Source organism: Strongylocentrotus purpuratus, unplaced genomic scaffold (genome assembly GCF_000002235.5).
Source record: "Strongylocentrotus purpuratus isolate Spur 01 unplaced genomic scaffold, Spur_5.0 spur5_scaffold_21, whole genome shotgun sequence".
In the NCBI taxonomy this organism is placed as follows: Eukaryota; Metazoa; Echinodermata; class Echinoidea; order Camarodonta; family Strongylocentrotidae; genus Strongylocentrotus; species Strongylocentrotus purpuratus.
The window spans coordinates 11,175,548-11,196,235 of record NW_022145607.1 but is presented as its reverse complement, the minus strand read 5'-3'; the positions used below and the strand labels follow the sequence as shown (position 1 = coordinate 11,196,235).

At 36.7% G+C, this 20,688-nt stretch overlaps 1 protein-coding gene across 1 annotated transcript; it reads left to right on the top strand.

Annotated features, from left to right (window-relative positions):
• Positions 1-1,244: 1,244 nt before the first annotated feature.
• LOC578311 (mitochondrial pyruvate carrier 1) lies at positions 1,245-18,572 on the top strand. Its single transcript, XM_003727554.3, has 6 exons — positions 1,245-1,448; positions 8,549-8,552; positions 13,199-13,214; positions 14,246-14,326; positions 14,591-14,726; positions 16,422-18,572. Exons 1-6 carry the CDS (start codon positions 1,279-1,281, stop codon positions 16,441-16,443), a joined length of 429 nt encoding a protein of 142 aa, XP_003727602.2. The 5' UTR covers positions 1,245-1,278; the 3' UTR covers positions 16,444-18,572.
• The last annotated feature ends 2,116 nt before the right edge of the window (positions 18,573-20,688 follow it).

Here is a 20,688-nt window from a genome sequence, read left to right as displayed (position 1 = left end):
TTACCTTAAAATAGTTTTCTTTTAGTCTATCCTCACTTTGGCTTTCTTTCTCTACACAATCGTCAGTAAATAATGAGTCACAAAAAGATGGCAGACAACATGTTAAACAATTCCACTTCTTATCAGGGCATTCATAACCTGCGGTACTCTGAAAAACTGATAGCTTGACAATTAGTGTGAAACCATTTTTTACAATTAGAACAAAGAAGGCCGTGTTAATTACATTTGACTGGCTTATCACAGTTCCCACAAGGAACTTATATTTCCGACCGTCAACTATAATTTTCGGATCATCACTTGATTTTGTCAAACTTTCATTTAATTCAATACCCTTCTTACAAATTGAAGATATTTCTCCCAGTCTTTCATGTCCATCTTGATCGACTGCGCTGAAATCCAAAGATCTCCCAGAAACAGCTTCGGTGCAGAATTTTACGGGGCTGCTTTTTTCCTCATCAGAATGAAGACTCTGATTTTCTTGGTAGATGGCTTGAAACCGCCTTGCTCCAGGTTGACTGCCTGTGTCTTGATCGGACGACCGTTGAGTCCAGCCCTGGCCTCGTGTTGTCGGTTGGCCTGTCAGCACGGTTGATGAGGCGTTTCATGTTGCCTGCCAAGATTCGTTGACCGGCTCTGTTGAGGTGAACGCCATCACGCCCAGATAATAAGAAGAATTGGTAGTATTAGTACTGGTAGTAGAGTAGGAGCTCGGCACCTCCCCCAGCCCTCCGGGGTCGGAATGACCGCATGCGTGCAAGTTACCAAAAATGTCCGGTAAAGGGGTACTCGTGCGACAAAGTCCAGCCCGAGAATTGTAAAAAAAAAAAGGGGTGTATTTGACTTTTCACCCGGAGATTTCTTTAAAAAGGGGGTGTTCTTCTTTTTTTCTCTCATCTCTTTGACTGTTGGCAGTCCTCAGATAGGGGGTGCTTTCAAAAAGAGGGAACGAGCTAACGCGTACCCTAAATAACACTGAGTGGGGGGGGGGGGGGGGGGCCGGGCGGGGCACCTCCCACTCCGGGAACTCCGGCTCGTAACACAAGAAAAAGGTCTACCGGTATTGACTTTACACACCGGACTTATGCTGAAAGGGGGGGGGGGGGGGGTGCTGGGAACACGCATATATTCGGCGTTTCCTAAATAACACTGAGTGGGGGGGGGGGGGGGGGAGGGGGGTAGTAGTAGAAGAAGAAACTTCATTTGGGTTGCTATCATAGAGATAAGGTTGATATATGGTCTGTAACGTAGCGGGCGTCTTCATCAATTTGTTTTCGAGCCATGGCTTCTCTAATTCTCAGACGCCCCTTGAATACTTTTGTGAACAAGAATGTTCGTTATCAAATTAAACAAAACATCCAGATGACGGTACGTCGTCGTGCAGCTACTGACAGCAAAGCAGCAGCAGATGCACAGAAAATCGAGCAGACATGGATGCAGTATTTCACTAGGTAAATCCATTGAACTTTCCACTGAATTTTATATCTTGGTCCCACGCGTTATGAATTGTGTTTGTTAGGCAAATGTTATTCTTCTTGTTTAGCTCACACAGTCACAGGTACCACGTATCGGCACGGCCGGTATTAGATGGGCGCTGACATTTTGCGCACTAAATTTCACATTTCTGTGCGTGGATACGTTCTTTTTCTCTTCTCATCTCATGCATATTCATTCCCCCCTGAACAACTGTCGAATCGATAACCAGGATTTTTTATTGTACCTCTAGGTTCAGTTAATCAAGCTCGTTCCAAAACTATATTATTTGTCCATATTTGTTTTTGCCAAAATATTCTAAATGCGATCTGAAAATGACCTTATTTGTCACTTTACGACACTTAAAATTCAAGGGTTTTTTTAAGTTGTCATGGCAATAAAATACAATTTTTTTTAATGATCTCATGTATATATTTTGATTGCTCATCATTTTCTCCTCAAATTGATCATTTGGTTTTACAAGTCTCGTTGGGCAGATTTTAAGCTACGAGTCCTCAAAGATAAGGTAATTTTTTCCAATTTCTCCTAATTTCACACCTTTCACCCGAAATCGTAGTACATTATTGAATATGGAGCAAGATACGAGAATTGATAGTTATCATACAATTTATTATGATATTTCTGATGATTTAATTACCTAGTTTTGCAGATTTATAACGTGAAACAAATACTAAACTGAGTTTGAAAATACAACAAAAGCAGCTGATTTATATGGTATTTAGCGTGTACGCGAACACGTGTAGCCCGCTTCGGTCAGGGTAGTGTAACGCCACCCTACCGTTGTGTGAACAATCCCACGTGCAGCTAAATGTGTCTTGCGCACATTTGGAAGCATAAACACAAGTTTAAAAAAATATTAAAAATCGCTCGAATTGAATTTTATCATGACATTTTTAGATTATGTTTCTTTAGAATGTTGTTTTTAGATATGCACATGTCACAAGATTTTTTTCTATTAGATTAAAAGAAAATCAAATATTTCTTGGGCATGGTCAGGGGAAATTTTTTATCGCCTGATGAGTGATGTGTGTTATGTTATTAACTGAAGCTGAGCCAGGTGTAGACCGAAAGCTTCAGTCTCTATCGTCGGTTGTTCCACTGAGACTACGTCTGGCTCCACTAGACCTCCGGTTATAGGTCTATAGTGGAGCCAGACGTAGTCTCAGTGGAACAACCGACGATTATAGAGACTGAAGCTTTCGGTCTACACCTGGCTCAGCTTCAGTTAATAACATAACACACATCACTCATCAGGCGATAAAAAATTTCCCCTGACCATGCTCAAGAAATATTTGATTTTCTTTTAATCTAATAGAAAAAAAATCTTGTGACATGTATATCTAAAAACAACATTCTAAAGAAACATAATCTAAAAATGTCATGGTAAAATTCAATTCGAGCGATTTTTAATATTTTTTAAAACTTGTGTTTATGCTTCCAAATGTGCGCAAGACACATTTATCTGCATGTGGGATTGTTCACACAACGGTAGGGTGGCGTTACACTACACTGACCGAAGCGGGCTACACGTGTTCGCGTACACGCTAAATATATAAATCAGCTGCTTTTGTTGTATTTTCAAACTCAGTTTAGTATTTGTGTCACGTTATAAATCTGCAAAACTAGGTAATTAAATCATCAGAAATATCATAATAAATTGTATGATAACTATCAATTCTCGTATCTTGCTCCATATTCAATAATGTACTACGATTTCGGGTGAAAGGTGTGAAATTAGGAGAAATTGGAAAAAATTACCTTATCTTTGAGGACTCGTAGCTTAAAATCTGCCCAACGAGACTTGTAAAACCAAATGATCAATTTGAGGAGAAAATGATGAGCAATCAAAATATATACATGAGATCATTAAAAAAAATTGTATTTTATTGCCATGACAACTTAAAAAAAACCTTGAATTTTAAGTGTCGTAAAGTGACAAATAAGGTCATTTTCAGATCGCATTTAGAATACTTTGGCAAAAACAAATATGGACAAATAATATAGTTTTGGAACGAGCTTGATTAACTGAACCTAGAGGTACAATCAAAAATCCTGGTTATCGATTCGACAGTTGTTCAGGAGGGAATGAATATGCATGAGATGAGAAGAGAAAAAGAACGTATCCACGCACAGAAATGTGAAATTTAGTGCGCAAAATGTCAGCGCCCTGGTAATGTCGAGACGCGCGTGCATACGGCGAGCCGTGCTGATACATGAGGTAGGCACATTCATGGGGCACTAGAGGGCGCTTTGCGCGCGTACGAAAATCTGAAGGGCCTTGCTGCGGTGGGTCGGCAATAATCAGCCCAAAACTTGGATATGGGAGGGTGGAAGGATATATCTTTTTTATAATGTTATCTGGTCTTACCCTTAACCATCCTATGTTTAATCTATGTAGAAATAACATGCGAGTACGATAAGGGAAACATCGGGCCCATTACTGATGCAACTTTTAAAATATTAGCCTAGAAATGACCACCAAACGGAAAAAATTGACATTTTTTCCCAACAAATCTTCATAAAATCTGATTTATAGACAAGTCACATCTAGGTACACTCATACAAATACGTTTTTCTGAAAATTCAGGTATTATTTTTAAAGTTTCTTTCAAGTATATTTCTGCGCATTGCAGCGCCAATGTTCTTCACTGCTTCAAAATCACCCTTGAATTTTTTTTTTTGCAACGAATTTGTTACGAGGTCCGCGAGTGTTCCCCGTTCCTTGCGTGTTGAAAGTTTGGTAATACATAGTTTACATTGACTCGCGCACGAAAAAATGGTCGAAAACAAAATGTCAAATGAAGAAATAAACAAGCTTTTGTATAGTTATAAGAGTTCTACCGAGGTTTCTTTGTCGATTTAATTTATTATATAGTCTCAATTAGAATTCAGAATTATCTCACTGAAAAGTTAAGAAACCGACGATGTTCTCGATCGTAGTTATTTTCATTTTGCCAGCAGCCGATCTAGCGTTGTTTGGGCAAAAAGCTAGGCCACTGCCTTTCCGAGTCCCGCTAGAATGGCGCGCTGCGGAGCTCCGAAGCTGCGTTGGTATCGCTGCAAACTCTCAGCCGGCTAGCTCCCCAAGACGGACCATTCGCGGTATGGCGAGATTGTGTGTGTGAGGTACGATTTTGGATTCGAGAATGCACGTAATGCAACCGTGCGCGTCATATTCAGCTGTCGAATGTGTACGACCAATTTTACATGTACGATTTTTAGTACAGATACTTGGTCAGTTTTCTTCTTATATCTTTGGTTTTACAACATTTAAAAATATAATTTCTTCAAATTTGCTCCTGACTCGGTTCAGACTAATTGTGTGATGTGTTTTCAAGTCAATTTTTTGAATATATTTTTTTGCATGAATTTGCCTGACACAGGGCACACATACATGTAGGAGCATCACTATCCTGACTGTGTAGTAAAACAGGCAACACTGGCACCAGCACATTAACGCGACACATTTGAAAGCCTGCGGTATGACACTTTCAAATGTCCTACTAATTAATTAAATGGGATCACAAATAAATAAAGAATGGAACTTACAAGTTTCGTTGGTGTAAATTTCCTTGGTTTCCAGACATCTGGCCTACTTGTTTGCTTATAGCCCATCCGCAATTCAGCTAACGTGCGCCATTTTCGGATTTTATGACCTTTGTTTTTAAAGACCGTTCGCGACCGCTTACGTCCGAATATATGCATGTTGATATGGACGCGATCGGTTGTGTACACAGCTCAGCGGTAGGCTATTGCGTACGAGCGTTTTTAGAGTTTGGTATTATATTAAATACATTATACATTTCAGCCCAACTATTAGCCGACAGAGGTGGCGGAGCATTACTATATAATTCCAAAGTATAATATTCAATTTAGCAATTTTGGGGTCTTAATAATAATAATATTAATAATGATACTAATAATAAGCATTTCGAAAGTCTATCTAGAAATTTGTGCGGAATAAGAGGCCTAGGTGCTTTAAACCTGCGATAAAGCAATAAATGAAAACGTCTGCGAGATAAGAAAACTACCCGTCAGATGTTGCGCAAGAGCCACGGGTCACGAGCATCGAAATCTTGGTTTGAGTTCGTTGGTCACGAGTCACGTATGTTTTCACCGGGGCCTAGACAACTCGCCACAAAAACAACCCGCCCCAAGACAGCTCGACACAATACCCTGGACATCTCGCAACAATACCCTGCACAACTTGCTACGGTCGAGTTGTCCAGGGTATTGTGGCGAGATATCCAGGGAGGGTATTGTGTCGAGTTGTTCAGGGGCGAGCTGTCTTTGTGGCGAATTGTAGCGCATGTAGAAGTCAGTGTATGGTATGCGTAAAGTGCGCAGTTTTGATGTCATCGCAATCGAGGAGGGAATCATGCTGCCGTCTCTGTAAAAGAAGGAGGAAAAAGGGCTTTAAAAGTTAGTTTTGAATTCTTTTTTTCTATTATAAAAATAATTTAATAATCTTAAATACTGTAAAATGTAAGACAAATATAACATAACCTATGTCATGTTGTATTTGTCTTACATTTTATGATCTTAATACTAAAAAAAATCCACCCCGTGCATACCACATACATGCAGTGCTAGAGGTCCATACGCATTAGCATGGACTCTCTATGCTTTGCTGGAGTGACACAGGGGTGTCGCAAAGGGGGGGGGGGGGGAGGGGTGCGACACCCCCCTCCCACCTATCAGGATTTTGTGGTAAAATTGCGCTGCCGTCGGGGAAAATGCGAGAGAAAGAAAAAGAAAAGAAAAAAAAAAGAACAAGAAAGAAAAAGGGAGAGAAGAAATTAAGAAAAAGAAAAGGATAATTAAAAAAAGAAAAAAAATATGAGAAAATGAAACAACAAATGGGAAGATGAAAGAGAGGAGAGAGAGAGAGAGAGAGAGGGGGAGGGGGATAAGAGCATGATGATAGAGGAGGGGGTGAGAGTTAGAAAGAGAGAGAGGGGGAGGGGGGGGGGGGGTTGTTGGGTGGAGTTGTCTCGTCGAGGGAGCAAGAAAGATACACTGTCGTACATATAGATATGTTGCTGTGTCGGTATTCTCGCTCTATCCCCGCATACTACATCAATGCAGAAGTTTGAATTACTTGGTGAGATGTATAATGTTGGTCTGCTGGCGAATTTTGTTTATTTATTTATTGATTGATTTATTTATTCCGTTTTTATTTAAACAGGGTAGCCCCCTCAGTAATCAAAGTACTGTTTTCCAGGGGGCCCTGTAAACAAATGCAACATAATATGTAGATACAAACTTCTTGAAGAATATAATTAATATGAACATTATCAAAAACATCCATACATACATTTAGTAACATATAACAGAAAATAAGTAAAGAAGTCTCACGAACTGTGACTTTTATCTGCTGTGATGACTACAACAGAGACTACAACAATTAAATAATTGTATTTTGCTGAAGTTTCACCAGCAATCATTAAAAATCATTGTCAAATGTCATTGTCAACCTTACTATAATTTCAACAAAAGAAAACAGGGGTTCAAAAATTGCCTAATCGAGTATCAAACCCGAGATATTTCTGTTTTAGTGCAATGAGGACAAGCCTTGACTTTTTTGTGATGACATATTGATATCACCAAGCCAGGCTTTAAAGCCCCACTGTCCTACTTGTAGCTACTTGCTCCCTCTATATAGAAAACTTCCCCAATCAGTGCCTGTTGATCCCCCATGATCCTCTGTTTCTTATGTTAGTTGAGAGCTGAGTTAATGAGATAGCCACCTGTCAGTGACCTCGCTGTGTGGTCTAATCCCTTCTGGTCCAGTAGTATTGACGGTCTTTAAAAAAAAAGTGTACAATGTGCACTTGCAAACAATAGCCAGTTCAAGTATCAACGGATAATTGTCGACAGCTGATCACAGTAGCAGTCCCTGCAAGGACAGCATCAAATATAGGCCAATCACATTGGTTCACTGTCGCTCAGATGATGTTACGTCTCACTAATCTATTAAATTAACTAGACATTTCTAACACATTTAGCATAAGAAATTTGTAGGACATACAAGGTATTGGTAATGTACATGTACATGTAATGGAAGCATGAGCTTATAGAGAAAGGCAACTTTGCATAGATTACCAAATTCAAAGAATCAATCTTTCTCATTTTTTTCCCCTTTTCATTCAAACTTTCACCAGTCTTCTTCTAGGAGTATTTTCCTTTCTTTTAATAATAATAATAATAATAGCTCACATTTATAATGTGCCTAAATCTTTGTTTCTAGGCGCAGCACATATTATAACCCGGTCATCGGATTCAGGCTTGCCCGCAACACAATGTATGCATATTTTCCACTCCCTAAGTAGCATTCCAGCCAGTCGCCACTTTACAAGCGCCACTTACTAATCTAACCACATTAACTTTCGCATCCTACCGGGTAACCATTTAACGCCTGGGTGGAGAGTGGCAAATGTAGATCAATGTCTTGCCAAAGGACATTAGTGACTTGAACCGTGGACCTTGTGATCCACAGTCCGGTGACATATCCACTCGACCACGACACCTCTACTACTTATAGAGTAGTTGCCTGTGATGGTTGGATTCTCCTTTGAACTTATCCCCCACAGTTCTGTGTCTCCAGGGATTGATTTATCTAAGCAAGGCTCAATATAGAAAAATACATTTAAGTCCACTCCCTGGAGTGTTACTGTGTCGTGCACACAATCAGATGAGAAAATAACACACCCTCAACTGTAAAACAGAGACAGTCCTTGCCTTTCATTCTAACCCTCGCAAACATGGGTGTATTTTTGGGGGTTGCTCGATCTTTGTGGGATGTGTGCAAGCCTTCAAGGGAGGGAGGAGGACATGAATGATTGAAGAATAAAAAATATATAATAACAGACAGAATCTGGTCTTACACAGCATTTCATTAGAACTAAGAAACATGATCAGCTACCATTTCTGTGTTAAGCTTTATTTTCTCTTTTTCTCTTTTTTCTTTTGCACTATGTACTTGTTTGTGGCTTTATGGATTACTCATCTGACTGTAAAACGCTGATCTTATTATGATGTCATCAATGATCATCAGCACGGTAAGTAATATTGATTCATTTTTCTCTGCTGAAATGACAGATCTATAAATGTGGTTATCTCTTGATTCTATATACCGGTAGTGTTGATTTATGCATTATTCAGTACACAAAAGTATTCATGGACATTGTATATGTCATGATAATGCATATTGACAGTATATTGTCTAACTTCATTTATTAGTCAAGATATCCAGAGTGTTTTTATGAAAAGGAAACCCAACTTGTCCCAAACTCTGAGCAAAATAAACAAGTACATTTCGAGGGGTTAGTGACACAAAGACGTAACTCCATTTTGGCCATTTTTAGACAAAGTGGTTTATGTGTCACTGAGCATTTGGGCCGTAAGGAGTTAAGTCTAAGTTTCACTAGCCATTGACTTCAATGGGGTGTTGGGTGGAGTTAAGTCTTTGTGTTTCCTGAAAAATGGAAATCCCACGTTTTTCTGAACATTTTATTTATCAATTTATTGTAATATATAAGAGCAAAGAAATTTAATCCACTCACCTGTGTGATGCTAGAGCCTCCAATTATTGAAACAAAGCAATTTAAACCAACAATGTAAAAATTGATTTGCAATTGAGAGTGGGATCTATGCATCAACTCAATGAACCATTGATTGAAGTACCTCACTCCCATTTAATTTAATTACACTGTCCTGTCAATTTAGGTAGATTATGGATCAATATCTCATTCAAGGTTTCATAAAATGTTGAAAGATGAATATAGAAACAAATGGAATATCACTTATCTTCTGCTCCCCCCTTTTTTTTAGCATTGTACTTAATGAAATGAAATCACATTATGCACCACTTCTGTGTGCAAACTACTTTTGACATCTCTCATTTAAATTTTAAAACCATTCATGCATAACAGTATCATATCATATTTGGTATCATTTGAAAGAGATCGAATTGAACTTTGACATTTTTAAACAGTACTAATTTATCAGGACATGGTCATTTGCAAACACACAAAAAAAAAAAAAATCATGATTTCTTTTAAAGTAACACACTGTAATTGTATATACATGTACCTATGTTTGATATAAAATATAGGAACTATGATACATAATTATGATGAAGCCTGATTAGGAATGTTATGTAAACCGAGACAAAGTGACTCATTGTCTGTGGCTGCTTTGTGGCTGGTCATCCTCTTCAGTGATCATTCGTGTGAGACATTTCCTTGTAACAAGCACACTTTCTCATGACCTCTTTAGATTGTCACATCATGTCCTCTCATACTTGTAATTTTGTTTTGTTTTTGTTTCGTTTATTTCCCCTTTTATTCCCATTTATTCCATACTTCATGGTTATTGCGAGGGATTTCGAAACAAGGTCAAAGTTATTGGTGATTCAATTGGTTGAAATATGATTCTGATCTTGTAGTTGAATGCATTGGATGTTTTAAGATTATTATCCCTATACAAATTTACGTTTGTATTTTTGTCATAAATGAATCAAAGAAAACATTTAAAGAAATAAATAAACATGTGATCAGAATAAGATAGAGCCAAATCTTACTGCATGCAGTTAATTTTCTTGACATGGGTTTTAAAAAACACTTTGGAAGTCTATTTTCAAGCTGATAGTATTCTCCAATTGACTCCCCCTCTGTCTCTCTTTTTATTGTTGTTGTTGTTGATGTTGTTGTTTTTCTTTGGGGGGGGGGGGAGGGGGATGTAACAGTACTTAAGCAGGATAAAGTGAATCTCCCTGACGTAATCACCCTCGCAAATGGATTCACCCATTCAAACTCTTGAGGTTTGGGAGCTAGACTAATCCGCTTCATGAAAAGAGAGATAGCTGGAGGTGACTTAACAGTCATTGGAATGAGGAAGTACATGTTTAGCTCTTTATACTACTGTGCACGTTTAAAGGTACAGACCAGTTTTGCAGCGTGTCCACACACAAAACAATTTATCCCGAAACTCTATAACGAAACGTCGTATAAAGAATCATCTATAAATTTCACAGTGTCCACACACAAGAAACTTCATATAAATAATCATCGTATAAATTCAAGGATGTCCATAAACAGAAGAAAGTAATCCTGAAACTCTACAGTCTGGTCTCCTTTCGCTCGAGGTCACGTTAAGCCCCGCCCAGTTAGTTACACTAGTTACACTCCCCCTGTCCACACACAACATTTTCGTGATTAGGCGTGATTCTTTATCGAGTTTCAGTTCGAAACGATGCCCAAACCTGCGTTTCGTTATACGACGTATCGTTAGTGAGCGTCCACACACACAATTTCATCGTAAAACTATCGCGAAACGGTATTACTGTCGCGAAACGGTATAGCTAATCACGGAAAATGTTGTGTGTGGACAGGGGTTGGAAACGCCCCCCTCTCAAAAAAATGAAATGGAAGGTCTTATTACTAATCATGTGAAAGAATATATGTTTTGACTGATACGTGAGGATACAAATTTTGCCGGGAAACCACCTACTAATTGATACATTTGGTAAATTATAGTTCATCCTAACATCGTTTATCACATAATATCACCCATAACAACCATCACATCCAGAAGTCACTCTGACAAAATTATACAATATTTTGGGATATAGCCTGCCGAGCTACTAGCATATAGATACAGCATTTATTTCACATAAATTATCAACACTTTCATTTTTCAAAGTATGAAAACAACTTCTAACAAATTCTGTCTGAGAATCATACATATATAATGTTTTTATACCTCTTAACATTTAATCATGTGAAATCATAACTAATTAAACTGTTATGCCCTAACCCTAATTATGCCCGGGTTTAAAAAAACAGAGATAAAACTGAATCAGCACTAAACTCTGAAAAGACCCTATGGCCACCACAACCTAAACTTTGATGCAACAACGTCTCCTATACCTATTATCATTTTTTAGTTCACTCTTTAAAAAGAACTCCATATAATTTTTTTTTTTTAAAACGTGCTAGTGTGCGGTCCTTGGAAAGCTAGAATGACTTCCCTCTACACACCACACCCTTATCTCGCATCCTCTCTTTTCATATTCAAATGAAACACCTTCGACGCAACGGAATTGAATAATTCTGTCACGCATGCCGGAGAACAATTAGTGTTCACCACTTATTGGCCGTATAAACAACATTTGCCAGCTATACGATGTAACGCTGGCAAATACATCTACTGTGCACGTTTAAAGCCCTGGTCCCACCTTACCAGTAACAATGATAATAACTACCTGTATATTTGTAATCGTATATCTTACATGTACATGTTTATGTATTGTACACTCCTTTATTCTTCTTGTAAACAAAATATGAAAGTAGTTTTAAAGTAATTGAGCTAACTGAGCTATTTTTATTAAATGGATGAGAACAAAATCACAATCACTGATACTTTGTTAAAAAGAGTAATTTTTATTCTCCTAATAATTGAATACTAGGGACGTTCTTTCTTTATACATGTAGTTATTGGAAAAGTGGGATCAGGGTTTTGAAAGATTCAGATAGAAATTAGAAACTATTTAAATGTTGTTGTGATATACATGTACGTAGTCTACCGGTAGTAATAATATTTCCTCCTGCAGAGATTAACCTGTTTCAATCTCATAATTGATGCTTTCACCATCTATGGTTACATGTATATGCTTTTTAATTCACCTGCTGGTATCTGTGTAGAATAAATTTGATAAATTGCAGTGGCAGGAAAGAATATGTTCAAGCTTTGGAGTTGGAAATACAATTCAAGATACACACTTTGTAGGAAGACCTAAGATTTCATGAAAAGATATGATGAACAAAGAAAGCAGTAAGGTTGGTCTGAATGAGGAGGAAGCTTAATTAAGACAAAAAGAAATGGAGGGAGGGCATGTCATCATGGCACGAAAGTCAGTAACCCCTCATAAAAGGGAAAATGCTGACTTGATGATGATGATGTAAATAGTAAACTTGTGGAGTAGAATTATGGCTACACCTTTATACCATCTAACCAGAGAGCACGTAGAGAACTCATTTATTAATAGTAATACACATTGTAAATACATGTATGTCAAGATGTGATGTTTGTTCAGAGGTCGGTGGCCCATGAAAAGAACATTGTGTTTACTGAATGGGTAACATTGGAGGTTCATGTTCCGTGTAGAGGAATATCATCCATGACTGACTTGTCTGCAATCGGTTCAGTTCACTTTGACCTTGTCCTAGACGGCATTGTTGTAAAAATACAACAGTATCACTGACGGGTCTAAAGTACATGTAGTCTGCCAGTGTATCATTCATCACAAATATTTTCTTATGTTGATATGAATAAAAAAAAATTTTCTTCTTGGACAGAAGGCTACCACTGATTTTGTTTGCAATTTTGAAGAAAAAAGTATCTGATGTGGCCCTTTTTCAGTTCTAAACATTTCAACAAATGGGTGTGTCACAAGATTAAAAAAATATGTATCCATCTTTAAAAAAAATATATAAAATGTAGCCAATCATTTTCCTTTGCATTATTTTCTAAGATTTATATTTATTCCCCCCCCCCCCACTTTTTTTTTTACAACACAAGGTAGGGATTCATATCACATTGACAACAATAAATAGATTTAACTCAAATACACGTAGGAACATATTTCTTCTCGATTACATGTACTAACTTGTCTCTTCTTCTTCTTTACATGACATCACTACAGCATTTCTGGGGGCCAGGTGAGTAAACACATTTTAATGTTTTGAATCTTTAAGCTCCATCACCTTATTCAATTTTTCGTGATGAATTATATGTTAATGTGAAGGAAAATAAAATAGTTTTCATTTCTTTCACTTTGGTCATTATTCAGTTTTTTTTTTTTATCTGTGTGATCTATTTAATTGGAATACTCTATAGTCTACACATCAATACTAGTTCAAGAAATGTAGAACACATCTTTAAAGATGAAGTTGAGTTTTGGTCATGCGATTGCATTGTGGAAGAAACGGTGTGGAATCGACCAGAAAAGGTTGATCATCTAATATGTGAGAATTTGTGTGTATTGCAAGGTTCTGGAATCATCAAAATGATAAGAAATTTGGCCAAGTCTTGGTAAAGTTACAAACACTGAACACGGAAAGATGTATATGGGACTACACGAACACGTGGCGTAAAAATCCTACCCCCGAGTTTTACGATGTTAATGACATATTTAGAATATGAAGGCATTTGAAGAGCCATGCTTTTCAGGGAACATGTGTTATCTGATGTTCTTCCAAACTTGCATAATAAGAATGATAACGCTCACAAATTATTTTTCACCTCTTCCCAGAACTCAACCTTCTCTTTAATTGATTGAATAGATTGAATGCTAATTATGCAAATAGAAAGAATGTGACATATGAACAATTAATATTGAAATTGAAAATGCATGATAATTGAATCTTCACAAATGCATCATGGTGGAAATGTATAACAGTGAATCATGGAGATATAAATCTAAGCATTACTTAGACATTTAATTTTTTTTTAAAGCCCTTCTGCACTAGTTTGGCATGGACAGATAAGACCTCCTTGCAAGGTTACTGGCAGGGGGATATCTCATCAAATCAGCTCTCAATTAACATAAGAAAAAAGGGCATCGTGGGGGATCAACGGGTACCGCTTTAATAGGCATTGTTGGTTGTATAGAGGGCGCAAGTAGCTATAAGTAGTGCAGTGGGGCTTTAATTGAATGTTGAAGACTCCTGTTGTTTATCTTTTTGTTTAGTTGCGAACTGGGGTATACCTCTAGCAGCCTTGGCTGATATGAAAAGAGATCCTGAGATCATCAGCCCTAGAATGACAGTAGGTGAGTTCAATACTGACAGATTTATTGTCAATGAATTTTCTTTTTTCCCCCTTCAAGTCCCACCACGGCTTTTATGTCTGTAATAATATATATCTGTGAAGCGCTTTGAGAGGGCCTGCGGTCCTAAAAAGCGCTATATAAAAACAAACTATTATTATTATATATGCCCTGATACATGTAATTACACAATTTTCTTGAAAATCTTTTTTGTTGTTGTTGTTTTATCAATGCCATTTTCCTTCTTTACCCTTCTGTTGTGGCCAGCTCTGTGTGTCTATTCTGCTCTCTTCATGCGATTTGCTTACATGGTGCAGCCTCGTAACTGGCTACTGTTTGCCTGTCATGTCACCAACGAGAGTGCTCAACTAGTACAACTCGGCAGATACACCATCTATGCAAGGTAATAATCTATTCATACCTCACATCATCATGTACATGTAGCGTCATTATACTATTCTTAAACTTAGCTTTTACTTCTCATGCAAGGTAATAATCTATTCATACCTCACATCATCATGTACATGTAGCGTCATTATACTATTCTTAAACTTAACTTTTACTTCTCATGCAAGGTAATAATCTATTCATACCTCACATCATCATGTACATGTAGCGTCATTATACTATTCTTAAACTTAACTTTTACTTCTAAGGGAACAACATAAAAACAAAACAACAGAAGGCTGAGATCTAACAACTATAATGCAAATGTATACAAAGTTTCAGTGTCTCCCAAAATACCGTAGCTACTTGGCAAACATGATTAGAGCTTTGAAGTGAAAGTATTGTCAAGAGTATTATATTTGGAAAGAGAGAGGAAATGAAAAGTAATCAAAAGTTCTAAACTACAGGTTTCGTATAAATGTGTGATCCTGTAAAATATTTGTGTCATAAACAAATTATGTTTTAATTACTAACTTTGGACATCAGGTAAACAAAGAATTGACAAGGCCTTTATTATCTAGATGAGAAAGAACTAAATCAGGGGTGATATTGTAAAAGCAACATGATCTTTTTTTTAGGGGAGGGGGGGGGGGGGGGGGTGGGGGGTAGTCCATAACTTAGAATGTAACATTTCTAACTGTTTAAATGCCTTGCACCTCAAAAAGCAGGGCTGTATTCTGAAAACAGTATCTTTTATTTTAGGTTAACATGTAAATTGTCATCACAAACTCAAAATGCGCAGAAGTAATACTAATGTCTCCACAAACACAGCTGGTTTTGCTCAGACATTTAACCAATGACTTGTCCTAAGTTTTTATTTGTTAAATTTTATTTCAATTGATATATTAATTAATATTGTCTTACTAACCATAAAGATAATACTGCTTTCAGAATACCACCCCTGATTTTAGGTCTCTCTCATCTAGATAATAAAGGCATTGTTTACGTGATGTCCAAAGTTAAAAATTAAAACATATCTTACTTATCACACAAATATTTATGGGACCACACATTATACAAAACCTGGAGTTTAGAACTGTTGATTACTTTTCGTTTCCTTCCTCTTTCCAAATAGAATACTCTTGACAATACTTTCACTTCGTTTTGATATTTCACATGTGCTCTTGAAATGATTAATACTTCTATTTTGTTAGTATTACTAATTAAATACCAGCATTGCATATAAACAAGCGATGACATTTAAGCCTCGTTCAGATATGACGCTGCAATACCACAGCAGCTTTTTATGATGATATCAAGTGAGATACTCTTCATGTTTCTGTATCTTATTACAGCTCAGCGAGTAAATCCTTTCATTTACACTTTTAAAAAACCTTGGTGAATTTCTTGTGGTCATAGCTGAACAAGCCTTTAGTGAATGTGACTAGTGTATGTTGCAAATTGCCCTTAGTAAAACTAATAATCGGTTTAAAGTAGATAATAAAGTAGTTGTGATTCCCCTCCCTTAATCTGTATAGCAACATTTTCTTCAAATTGGCAATCAATGCCAATGGTGGATGAATAAACAAGAAAACAAAAGAGAAAACAAAAAAGAAAGAAAAATTGTACTCACCTGTAATCTTTTGTTTTAGTAGATCATGCAATTATTAATTTTCTCTCCTCTTTATATTCTTTTTTTTTTATCTTTCAGGAGTAAAAAGGAGACAAAGTAATGAACAGTGCATTCGTCCCCTGAAGTAAACCATATTTTTAGATACATATTTAATGTTCTGAAGATATTTTATATATTATATATACATGGAATTACACAGGCTACATGTATAGTTTATCATTATAAGATGGCTATTCCAGTGTGGTGGGAAGTTTTAGGAGGTCTCAAAAGTGTCAAATTGAAAAGCAATACAACTGTAGAAGGCATATTTTAACTGTATTTATACATTATTGTGGACTTTATGGTATGTTGTTTGGGATGAAAAAAAATAAATTGTTAAATGGTGACAGCATGGTGAGAAATTGATTTTTGTGTGGAGATGGTGATGTCTTTGTAGGCTGTATTGTACTCAAATTTAAACCTGAGTTTGGGCTTTTAATTGTTGAAAATCCAGGGTAGCAAAGTCTGAGGCTTTAGTTTTACTTTGTTATTTAACTGCTATCTTAGACACAAGATCAGGTTAGATTCAATTAGTAGAGTACAGACCATGGTGTTCACGTCTTTTGCAAGAAAGGAACTTACATTTAGAAATTGGGTTTTAGGTGTTTGAGAAATATTTAATTAACCAGTTGAATACTGAATACCTTCATTGCCATAGGCTTTATACAGTAGCCACCAGGTTCGAGAGTTGATGGGTTAATTGGTGAAAGATAGTGGTACCTGAACAACCATGTGAAACACAAACTGCATTATTGTTTTGGGGGCAGAGAGGTAGAACTATGATAGAGCTGATGGGTATCTCTAGTTCATGTATCTAGATTATGCAAAATATTCTGTCAAATAACACTTTCAAATTCACCAACATCAGCATTATTGTGCATTTGACATGTTCTGGATGTATCTTCAGTTTGAATAATGATTTGCTTAGCTCCCTATCTTGCTTGCTAGCATTGAGAAAGTCTCTTAATAATGAGTTCCTTTTTACCAAAAAAAAAAAGGAATCCTTTTTGAAATAAATCTGTAACTAAAAGCATCTTTTCTCTGTTGATTGCATCGATAATTAGGGCACCAGGGTGTGATTCATTATTCCAGAATGGTTTTAAATTGCATAATTTCTAAGTAAAAGCTCTGTAGGTCTTTGTTTCTTTAGCTAAATGGGGGTAAAAAGGGAACCTGTGTGATTAAAATCAGGAATGAGAATTTCTCCAGCAGCTGCCAAAATATGTCTTTATAGCACAAACAAGGTAATCTCAATTTCTTGAGAAGGTACAAAGATATCAAATGAATGAAGTCAGAAGATAGTGTTCTGCCACGGATGATTAGTCAGTGTTTTTAGCCCGAGATCCAATGGTAGCTGAAGTTTCATGCATTTGTCCGAAACGCCCCCATATTACAAGGTATCAGAATCATAGGAGCATCGGAGCATAGCAATGTCATAATGGATGTTTGAACATGCCAGTGTCAATACAGTTGGAGGCATACATGCAGTGAGTACAAACTTTTTTTTTGTGGGGGGGGGGGGGGGGTTGTGAATCTACATCATAAGACCATGCACATTTTAAGATTATTAGAATTGTTTATTTTATCATGTAATTTATCAAGTAATCTTTATTTTCATTATGTAATTTATCAAGTAATCATCTTAAATTGATTTTATTCTGAAGAAGTGAAAAACATAAAAGCACAACTTATAGACACCCATGATTCCTATGAACTGGTTGACGAAGGATTTCTTAGTCTTTGTATAATTGTGTAAACGGCAGTTCTTAGCCGTTTGGAATGCCAACCCTTTGTATTTTATAATTTTCTCTTTATTTTATTTTCTCACATTTGTTTTCTTTGTTTTCTTTTGTTATAGAAAATATAGTGCACAAACATTTTTTATATTTTTTTATTCAGACTTATTTAAACAAAATGTATTCCTAAGAAGTGTATGGTTTAGACACATGATGTAATTTCATCAACAATGCATATGATTATTACTAAAACTACTTTCACTGTATTTGATGAAGAATTCATTCGTACTGAAGGGGCTACTAGTATATAATCGTTAGCTGAAAAATGATCAATTATGAATCGGCAATTAACTCATGTGTGTGATTGTTCCGCTGGAGTTAACTGGTAATGTTTTTTAAAATGACTGATGGCAATTATGTGACTCAAATTAAATATATTAAAAAAAAGAAAGACGATGTGATCATTACTTATGTCTTATTTGAAATGTTTGTGTAAATCAAAATGACCTGAACGAGGAGTGGAGAGAGAGAGAGAGAGAGAGAGAGAGAGAGAGGGAGAGAGAGAGAAAAAGAGAGAGGGTGAATGCAGGGTGAGAGGAAGATACAGAGAGAGAGAGAGAGAGAGAGAGGGAAAGATTAGGGGGGAAGAGGCAGTGCAAGGGCGAGAGAAAGAAAAAATATATATAGAGAGAGAGAGAGAAAGAATTTAACAAGGCAAGTGACGAATAGAAAACGACACTAAGAAAGTAAAGAATGAGTAAGAGAGAGAGAGAGAGTGCGTGCGTGTGCGTGTGTGTATGTGTCGGATAGACAACGATGATGAGAAGAAATACTCCTCCCGTGTTTATTCGTATTGATGTATATATAGCAAACACCTTAGTACCAAGCACGAATACTCTTCCTCATCGAAACTACATCAGTCATTGATTGACAATCAACACTTCGGTGCTTAAAGGACTACATATAATATACACACAACATTAAAGGTAAACATATAGATACATCGTGCGATCGATACAATCTCTTGTGTCATATATTACAAAACTCCACAAAAAACAAACAATTATTCGTCCACGATACTGCAATTCAATTCGATTCAATTCAATTCAAGTTTTATTCATTAAAATTTATACAAATGGAATCATTCTCGTTTTTTTTTAATAACATAGATAATTGAGTGCAAGAGTAAAGATGACATTAACCAGGAATGACATAAGTTAATGTACTACTGCATGTCTCTTCTGGAATACAATACAGGGATGAAAATAAATTAAATTACTCTTAATACTTTTTACAACATTTTTTCTTCTTCTTTTCAAATAAAGAGGAAAAAGAAAAGAAGGAAAAAATACATGATGATAAAATAATATATACATATATATGTTCAACAACCCCTCCCCACGAGATGACCCCGACAATACGACCCCAAAACGACTGCATGATGTTGAGTAAGGGGGGGGGGGGGCTAGACAATAATTTTGTTGTTGCTTATGCTACATGTACATGTTTCACGTGTGTTTGTCATAACGACCAACAGTTTAGGGCCGACAAACGTACTGAATTATTAAAGCAAGGTTGGAAGTGGGAAGCATATCATCCCTGCCTTCCCTGGTATGTAGTTTAGAACTGTGATGTAGTCGTACAGCTGAAGTTCAATCAAATGACAGAACACGTAGGAAAGATTTAACAAATAATGAAGAGGAAGGATATTAAATAAGGCTACTGTTCAGTTTGAAGTGATTAAAAACCGGATTCTAAATTTCCTTTCCAAATTGAATTCACTCTTCGGTGCAATTTACATTCCCAATGTTCAAACCCTTTAATTTCGTATTTAATCTTGTTTTACCCTGTTTAAATATGATGAAGCTTGATCGAAATTAATCGTTAACAAGGGCACCACTGCAAAGTGATTTTATGAGTACAGTGCCCCCACCCCCCCCCCCCCACTATATAGGAAGAATGGTTTCTCAATAGGAAAGCTTGGCTTTTCCTCCATGATAAACGATTTCCTGATAGAGGAAATGGCAATGAACCAGTGGCAAACTTGGAATAAATTATTGAGGGTGGAGGGAGGGGGGGGGGGGGGGGGGGGGAGGGGTGGGGAGGGGGGGGGGGAGTCACCATGGCGAAAGATAAACTTATGATTATTATGCGCTTTTTAAATATTGTATTATTATTATTATTATTATGTCAGACAGATAAGAGGTGGGTGTTTTTTTTTTTGAAACGGATTTTAATTGGTTTTGATCGGAGATCGCACCTCAACCATTTCCTGTCTTTCATAGAATATCAATTAAATATTTTATTTTGTTTTTCTGTGCTCATTTTGAAATCCTTTACGTTCTTTTCTGTTTTTAAAATGCTCTAAGGATTTAATTTGACTGAAATCACCTAGTATCATACTAAACCACTGGTGTGTTTCTCTTATGTATCTGGGATCATGCTGATTGCATGGCTTTCTGCTTTTGGGTTTTGGACTGTTTTTAATAAGAAACTTATTCTTACAAGTTAAAATCATGAAAAGTCCAAATATCTGGTTTTATGGAAAACACAAAATGATGGACATAGAC